The sequence below is a fragment of the Micrasema longulum genome, unplaced genomic scaffold (assembly GCF_059751315.1).
Source record: "Micrasema longulum isolate JH-2025_06_02 unplaced genomic scaffold, ASM5975131v1 h1tg001741l, whole genome shotgun sequence".
Taxonomy (NCBI): domain Eukaryota; kingdom Metazoa; phylum Arthropoda; class Insecta; order Trichoptera; family Brachycentridae; genus Micrasema; species Micrasema longulum.
The window spans coordinates 68391-77778 of NW_028278919.1; the positions used below are offsets into that span (position 1 = coordinate 68391).

The 9388-nt window shown below is 34.3% G+C and overlaps 1 protein-coding gene across 1 annotated transcript; it reads right to left on the reverse strand.

Annotated features, from left to right (window-relative positions):
* Window positions 1-7691: 7691 nt before the first annotated feature.
* LOC148274139 (actin, muscle) lies at window positions 7692-9158 on the reverse strand. Its single transcript, XM_088237572.1, has one exon. It carries the CDS (start codon window positions 9090-9092, stop codon window positions 7962-7964), a length of 1131 nt encoding a protein of 376 aa, XP_088093698.1. The 5' UTR covers window positions 9093-9158; the 3' UTR covers window positions 7692-7961.
* Window positions 9159-9388: the final 230 nt, after the last annotated feature.

Consider the following 9388-nt stretch of genomic DNA (forward strand, 5'->3'; position numbering starts at 1 on the left):
TCCGTAGCATGTGACAACAAAATAAATTGTTTTAATTAAATTAAAAATTTAAAAGCTTCAATTAAATTCATTAAACAATAGAATCACTATGTAAAGCGCCCTTGAGGTATTTTATTACGAAAATGGCGCTATATAAGTTATCCATAATAATAATAATAATATTAAAAATATACCCTATCCGTGAATCGATGCTACAAAGCGGTGGCCATTCTTCCAGGCACCTTGAAGTTGATGAGAGATAACAGCTCTGGGCAATCCCATATTGAATTTACAATTGCAGTTTTAATAACAATTGAATTTATAATTACAATTGACTTTACAATTAAAATAATTGTAACTGTAAATGTGGCATCATTATTATTTAATCCCAGAAAAATCTCTTTTTCTGATGCATATGTTCGTTGTTTGCATTTTGAGTGTCACTTTTAAGGTCTGTTAACGAATATTGATATGTTTTATCAAATATAACTATTTTTAAAAAACAGTTTAAAAACAAAAAAAAACTCTGTTTTGATAACCTCACTTATTTTTTCATTCAATCGGCATGTAATATGATGCATTAAATTATTTATTTAGAGATAGATATAAACTTACTTCGTGTTTTTTCATAATTCTGACTTCTTATTGCCATCTCTACGATCCTTTTACCCCCTGAAGTCATTGATTTTACTTAAGAACAACGTTAGTTAACACAAACTTGCCTTAAAATAATCCAAAGTGACAGCCGAAAGATTATGAATTTATCACAAATAATAAAATATTTCAGAGACAAAAAGATGAAACTACGCTTTCGTCCACATGACCCTAACTTGCGCTTACATACTAGTAATAGTTCTACATTATCTCTGGCTTACATTAGTAAATTAACAAAATTATGTAAAAGGCGTTTCATTCTTCTGACTTTAAACAAAACGCTTCATTTGTAGTTTACAAATTTATACAGGTAACTATTTATCAGATGAGTTTCATCTTTTTGTCACTAACAGAATATTGTTTTTGTATGTCAGATCCATAGAATTAAGAATAGTCTAGAAACCGCATACGCACATCAAACAGAAGGCGACTCAACTAATCATAAATGAGTAGGTTTACGTTTTGACCCATTCGTTTCTTTGTAGACGTCGCTCAGTACGCAAATCCTGATTTGAATTTAACCATGCCGTGTTGTCCTTTTAAGTGTAGAAATACTGCTAGGATCTTAAAGAAACAGGATGCTTTGTTTGTCACAAATGCATTACTTAAAAATTGAATTATTTTTCCATCTGTCAGATTGTCGAAGAAACAAAATGGAAATTTCGTTAGTATTGCCAGGGAAGTAAAAAAATTTACCCTTCTTTGCTCATAGATAATAAGAGAAATAATGAAAATTAAACCTCGGACTAAACAACGCCGTGGTGGACATTTGGCCTACATTATCTTTAAAACATAAAATATTATTTAACATGATAAAAATATATTCGTTTTATGTAAAATAAAATCAGTTTTTTTATTTTAAATTCAAAGTTCATGAATTAAATTACTCTTATTAAATGACCCTTGACTTATCTACTCTGTTGTGTCAATCAATGTTTTTGAGTGCACAATATTTAAAAAAAAAAAATAACAATTTTTTTTTTTTTACCTTACCTTTGTGTTACGGTTATATTCTTCGCGATCTGGCAATATTACTCGGTGACTTTAAGTATGCGCGCGGCGAAAGTGTGTCTAAGTGGAGGAATTATTGGACATAGTCCGATGTATTCAAATATGACACTACGCTCCTTCTGGACTATTTTTAATTCTATGGTCAGATCAGTACTCAACACAAAACAGCATTTTTTGTAGTTTCGCCCTTTTGACCATAAGCCCCAAATTGGGATGAACCTAATATGCATTTTTAAAATACTTAATTCTTTAAGTGATGGCTTATCTCCGTTGCAATCAATTTCTTTTTATGTTCTCTATCATGTCATCACAAGTCAAAATCTGATATTCATCAAATCCTCTAAGAGCAATATTTGTTTTTATGGCCCAATGTCCAGAATGTGTAGATTAGTCGATTCGCCACATAACTTGGAATTCTTTGGGTTAGATCTTCCAGCTTTTCGTAAATCTTTTCGCCACTAAAACAGTATATGATGAAGATGGATTGGTATGGGTTAGCTAGAAGTCTTTATGTTGATCGTGTTTATAAATGTATTAAATAGCATCATTTATTATTTGTTTTTGGTAAATACTTTTATGTTTTTTTATTCAGTTTCTTGTTCATATGTTTCTCATATAACTGTTATACGAGTAATTGGCTTATACCGTTTCTATGTATAATAAATAAATAAAATCAGTGTTAAAACTTTAGCTTATATCTGTAGCTTATTATTGTAGCATGTAATTTCCCGCCTAGCGCGCCATGAATGGGTTGAGTAGTGACGGAAATAGCCGAAGTATGTTCGGCTCTCCCTCCCTTTTCTCAGAAAACAGAAGAAAGCTTCCCGCCAATTTTAGGTAAAACATGGCTCCTGCATCTTGTTCGCATCTATAAAAAAATCAATTCGATTTTTCATAGTTCCTGAAACAAAGTGTGGGACTTTGAGCGCCAATCTCTACTTACTGATTTTACTTATTTGACTTTCAAAGCGAATAAAATGTACTTTGTACAATTTGCAAAATTTTCTATTGAATATACAAGAATAAGGGCAGTAAAACACTAAGATAAAGGCAATAAATACTACAATACCATGATATTTGTGCCAAAAGTCATCAATTTAAATAAAAACAGAATTTCGGTAAGAAAAACATGAAAGTCAACATGAACATAATTATAATACCAGAGATAAAGTTATGATCAGACTTCCATGCAGAAAAAAGGTAAAGTCATGTTTTTTTTTTGTATAATACTAGTTTTTTCCCGCGGCTTTCGTTGGGAGAAATACGTTGGGTTTTTCATTAGTTTTATCGTTTAACAATAAAAAAGTTCCTGATGGAACGATATATTTTTTCAGATTGCCAGTCCTCCAACTATTGTTATAAACAAATATGACTTTCCGTTAGTCTGTGGCGACGTCGCATCGTTATTTTGTTTACAAATCCAAAATCCTACTACAAAACCAAAACGAAAAACAAACCAAACTAACCATAGATAAAACTAGTCAATTGAAGAAATGAAATTTAAATTTATTATTTTTGACAATCCCACCTTACCGCCTTCTCATTTTCAAATAATGTTTCTCACTACCGATAAATTGTATTTTTTTTCATTGTACTTTTTTTTTAATTCGGGATGAAAAATAAGTATTTTATTTTACTTCTCACCTCTCTGGCTATCTCTATGCAAAAAATATGTCAATCGGTGGCTCCGTTGAGACGTGAAAGAAACACAAACTAAAAACATACCCACTTTCGCATTTATAGTATTAGTTTAGATAGTTAAATACTATTACGAAATGGGAAAACACATTAATGAAGAAAAGAAGTATTAAAATTTAAACTTAACGTTCAGGATATACGACAAGAATGGTCTAATTAACAAATTATGAATTTTACAGGGGAGGAAGAATAAAAACCTTATTTGTAAGACACTGCGTTCATGTACATAATAAAATAAGTTTTCAATTCATGTGATTCATATTTTTACAAACAATTGCAGAAAATAATTATTTATTTATTTATTTTTATTTAGGAAAAAAAGAACAGTTTTTACATATGTTGTACACAGAAAATAAGAATATATATAAACGAAAATTGTGAAAACAGTCAATATTAATTTTCCACGGTGGTGTGAGCTATTGATTAAGTAGATTATCAGTATCAAAAGAAAAGCAATCAACAATTGAAGTAGTTATGCAAAAAGCAGCCAGCCATAGAAAAGTTAAACAGAGATAATAGCACCTTTACGAAAATAGTGAATAATCAAATCTACACAACAGTTGCAATGTTTTCGATTTTGACAAATGATAAACAATTAGTACATTAGTTTTTTTACATTATACACAAGAAACTAATTTTGTATTTGACCAGTTTTAATGATTTTTAAAGTACCGTCAGATTTTTCTAGTGCTGTGGGTGTTTTTTGCAAATTAAAAAATGCCGTTTTTGTGATCGACACTATTTTCAGAAGGCGATTATTACAGTTTTTTGTATGAAAGCAATTTGGCTGTTTATAACAGAACAGACAATTGACCTTACTGCACCCGAAAACATCAATATCTATTTTTTTCAAAATTGTATCAATCTGAGAAATATTAGGCACTTAGAAGTTTAAAATAAAATAAAAATACATAATATTGTATACAGTTTTTAAAATAAAGTAAATAGAAATAAGATAAATTTAAGTTTAAAGAATAAGAAAAGAAAAAAGTTAAATGAAAATAATATAAAAGGTACAAAATATAATTATAAATATGGAGTTCTACAAAATAAACACCAAATCAATCAACAAAATATAATAATGAACATACGAGTACATATATAATTACTGACATTGTATAATTAGGCGGGTGTACTGTCTATAAGGAATCTTCTATATTTCATATAGGAGAGATGAAAAATGTATGCGTGACCGGAGAGAACAGTATTATAATAATGACATGCTCTAAAGAAAAAGTAGTTTTTCCTTGAGTTAGTCCTAGGTACTGGCAAATTAAATGTAGTATGGAGTCTTGTTCTGTTGGGTACAAGGTATTCGAAAGAACTTGTAAGTAAAGAGTTTGAATTGAATTTGATGAACAGTGAAATTTATATTTTATAAAATTTATGATTTTTTTTTTACCGTATCCTTTCTAGGTTGTTTATATTTTTATTTTATTTATTTATTTACAATTTTAAAAAACCCGTTAGGGTAACATTAGAAATTTAATATTGTCAAGTCATTTTATGTCTCGTCTAGTCTAGTTAGTTAAGTCATCATGTGCTTTTTCAGATTGATTTTAAATTTGTCTCCAGTAAAAGTTTTCAAGTAGTAAGGTAGTTCGTTGTAGTGTTTAAGTCCATTATGTAGTATTTTTGACTGTCCTGTGTTTTTCTTTGCTTTTTCAATACGATAGTGTTGTTGTTGTCTGGTGTTATATTTGTGTATGTCAGCATTTTTGACTAATATTATGTCGTCGTCTTGTATGTTTCCCAGTGTTATTTTGTGCACAATTTTTAAGGTCTCAATTTTAGTCAAGTAGTTTATGTCAAACTGGTGTGTTTTTTTGTACAGTTCAGTCGTAGAGGTCAGGTAGGGTAGGTTGTATGTTAGTTTAAGAATTTTATTTTGTTGTCTTTGTATTCTTGTATATATTTACATATTTTATATTAGGGATTTCATATAATTGAAGCATATTCTAACTGACTTCTCACATATGTGTTATATGGCAATATAAATATTTTAATGTTTTTAAAGTCATTAGACATTCGCATTAAAAAACCTTTTATTTTGTATGCCTTTTTAATAATTCCATTAATGTGAATATTTATTTTTTTATTTTTTTTATTTTATTTTTATTTATTAAGGAAAAACAACAGATGTTTTATAAGAACACAAAATATAAAAAAATAGTACATACATCAAAAAAAGTTTTTTACAAATATAATGAGAGAACATGTTACACAGTAGAGAGAAAAATAATATATTAAAAAAAACATGATAAAAAAAAGAGCTCGTAAGAAGGTTAAGGGATGAGGAAATAGAGTGGAGGAGTGGAGGAGAGGGATTTTCATCATATACTTGACCAATTCAAAATTTTGATATTATAATAAAATAAACATAATTAAAGGAACATAACTAAAGGAACATAAACTTATTACACACTGACAAATGTTTCATTTTACAGTATTTCAAAAAAAAAATTGAATTCACATAATTTTGTATTAAAACATCTAAATGGGGACAAAGTAAATTGAATTTTGAGCAGCTATGATAAATAAACGAGTTTTAAACATATATTTTTAATATCGAACACAAGCTTGGAACTATTCCTAAGTCTCTGATAACGTTCTTCCTTGGAACCATTTCATTCATAAGAGTACATCGACTGTGAAATCATCTCCCATCCACCATCAAAGATGTTACTACATTATATCTGTTTAAATCCCGTCTGAAGAAACATCTCCATTCTCTTCCTTAATCTCTCTTATCCTCTTTTTTTCTTTTTCCCATTGAGTAATAGTTTTGATTTAAGGTAATTTACAAACAAATACGTTTATTTCTATTTTTAACTTTTTAATCTTCTTTTTTTTTATTGAATATGTTCTGTAACTTGAATTATTAAAAAAAAACTTTTATTTTATTGGTCGGTTGGAAGAAATTGCCATTTAGCAATAAACCCGCCAATTTACAAATAACATTATGTACAAAAAGTTAAATAAATAAATATACTAAAAATTTAAAAGATTTAATAAACAAAAAGGTCTACATTATAATTAAAAATAAAAAAAACTTTTCCCGGGCTGACAAAAACCTATTGAACTGTTTAATCCTATTTCATACAATTTATACGACGGGGATCTATTTTTTGTTAGTTTTTAATATTCCATTTTATTGAACTTGTTTGGAAAAACAAAATGGCATTAATATCACGAAAAATAATGCCATGACCCCGTTTTACCCGTGTACTCATAAATGTTAAACAATTTATAAGTAATGCTTTTTCTAGAGCACACGCAAGAATATGTCAATGTGTGCATTATTTACAGATTTAGAATAAAAATAAAAATATATTTCTTGAGTACGATAGTATCAAGTTTACAACAAGCACCTCTTCAATTTAATAATAGTTTCAGGAAAAAAACAGATAGACTAGCTAAAATATAAATATCTCATGAGCAAAAATAAATAAATTATATTTAATATTTACATTAGGCGGGACGCAATTTTGAACTGTACATGCAACAGATTGAATGAAAATCTAAAAAACTTTGCTTGGCACGAACCAACGACATAAGATTTCACACTATTACAAACAATACGATGACGCAGATACAACCGAATTGTGAGGTCAGTGTTTTTATTGATAATGTGATGGGTGTCAGCAAAATCATTATTATTTTTGAAATACGGAAATGAAACTGTTGCAAAAAGAATACAAAGTATTGTTTGTAAGTATTGATGCAGATTAGTTCGGTCAATTATGACGACATGTTTAAAATTAACGCTAGGAGAAAAAAAGTGATGAAAGATTCAAAAATTTCCGGGAGGACCCGCATTAAATTAATTTTCATCTAGGTCATACTGAAATGCTTGTTATTTTGGTGCGTGTTCCGAGCTAGGGGAACGTCTTCGTTGAAGTTCGTGGCGAGCCGAACTTTAAAAGGAGACGGTGTATTCGAGATTCTAGTTTCTAGCGTGTCTGTCATGTCATTTCAGTCTTTCACGGATACTTCGCTTCCAAAATTGCGCTATTTCTGTCTTAGCCACACGCCCAGTTTCGGGAGGGTATTTATAGCCAACAGCTGCGTGCTTCGGCACATGGCGATGACTGAGGCGAGTGGTTTCCCCAAAAAGTTCGGGTTTGTTGACAATATTAGATCATTCGTCGAGTGAGGTATCTCGGGAACTATTCCGAAATTAAGAACGCGTTTAATTGGCCACGCAGGAGAGCCCGTGTATCGCGTTACAGCGCGAGCTTTGCTTCAGAAGGTAGCTTTGTATGTGCATGTGTATGTGTAAGTATGCAGGTGTGAAGGGATGGATGAGGAAGAGGGTGGGTTACAGGTAAGATAAAACATTATAATAATTGAAAGAAGTTGTAATTAAAAATAAATAAATAAATTGTTTATTTATTCAATACAGTTGTCATCAAACCTATCGAGGATCAATATAAAAATTAGAATTAAAATTTATTTATAAATTATACAAAGTAAAATGTCAGGTCGTAGTATATATAAAATGTAACAAGTGTATGATAATATCGCGTATGTATAACAGTAGCACCCGTCGGCGCGGGCCGCAAGGTGAGAGGCGACCCTTATCACTAAACGTTAACCCGCAGCAGCCAGCGAGGCGCTTAGAAGCACTTGCGGTGGACGATTCCAGGGCCGGACTCGTCGTACTCCTCCTTGGAGATCCACATCTGCTGGAAGGTGGACAGGGAAGCCAGGATGGATCCTCCGATCCAGACGGAGTACTTCCTTTCGGGGGGAGCGATGATCTTGATCTTGATGGTGGACGGGGCCAGGGCGGTGATTTCCTTCTGCATCCTGTCGGCGATACCGGGGTACATGGTGGTGCCTCCGGACATGACGGTGTTGGCGTACAGGTCCTTACGGATGTCGACGTCGCACTTCATGATGGAGTTGTACACGGTCTCGTGGATTCCGCAAGATTCCATTCCCAAGAATGAGGGCTGGAACAGGGCTTCTGGGCAACGGAACCTCTCGTTACCGATGGTGATGACCTGACCGTCGGGAAGTTCGTAGCTCTTCTCCAGGGAGGTGGAGGCGGCGGCGGTGGCCATCTCCTGCTCGAAGTCGAGGGCGACATAGCACAGCTTCTCCTTGATGTCACGCACGATTTCCCTCTCAGCGGTGGTGGTGAAGGAATAGCCCCTCTCGGTGAGGATCTTCATGAGGTAGTCGGTCAAGTCACGGCCAGCCAAGTCCAGACGGAGGATGGCATGGGGGAGGGCGTAACCTTCGTAGATGGGGACGGTGTGGGACACACCATCTCCGGAATCCAGCACGATACCGGTGGTACGACCGGAAGCGTACAGGGAGAGCACAGCCTGGATGGCGACGTACATGGCGGGGGAGTTGAAGGTCTCAAACATGATCTGGGTCATCTTTTCCCTGTTGGCTTTGGGGTTCAGGGGGGCCTCGGTCAGGAGGACGGGGTGTTCCTCGGGAGCCACACGGAGTTCATTGTAGAAGGTGTGATGCCAGATCTTCTCCATGTCGTCCCAGTTGGTGATGATTCCATGCTCGATGGGGTACTTCAGGGTGAGGATACCCCTTTTGCTCTGGGCCTCGTCTCCCACATACGAGTCCTTCTGTCCCATGCCGACCATGACTCCCTGATGCCTGGGGCGGCCCACGATGGAGGGGAAGACGGCGCGGGGGGCGTCGTCTCCGGCGAAACCGGCCTTGCACATACCGGATCCATTGTCTACTACCAACGCCGCAACATCGTCGTCACACATGGTGATAGATTGGGTTAGAGTACACGGGAGAACTAAACCGACTCGGTGGGAGCTACAGCTGCGAGTGCCGAGATTAGGAGCCGGGGGGCCTCTTATACCCGCGGCGCTCCCACACTCCTCCCCCCCGCGCCGCGCCCCCTGGCCCAGCCGGCACTATTAATATCGCGGCCCGCCGGCCACTGTTTGATGCCTTTAAAGGAGATCGCCCAATCCACCCTACCAATCCCTTCACGTACATTCATCCCTAAGAACTATATTATCTTATCTTCACTTCGATTCTACATATTCATCAATAG

Bases quoted from the DNA above. Each gene is read 5' to 3' on its own strand.
- LOC148274139 (XM_088237572.1), bottom strand. From the start codon at position 9,092: ATGTGTGACGACGATGTTGCGGCGTTGGTAGTAGACAATGGATCCGGT.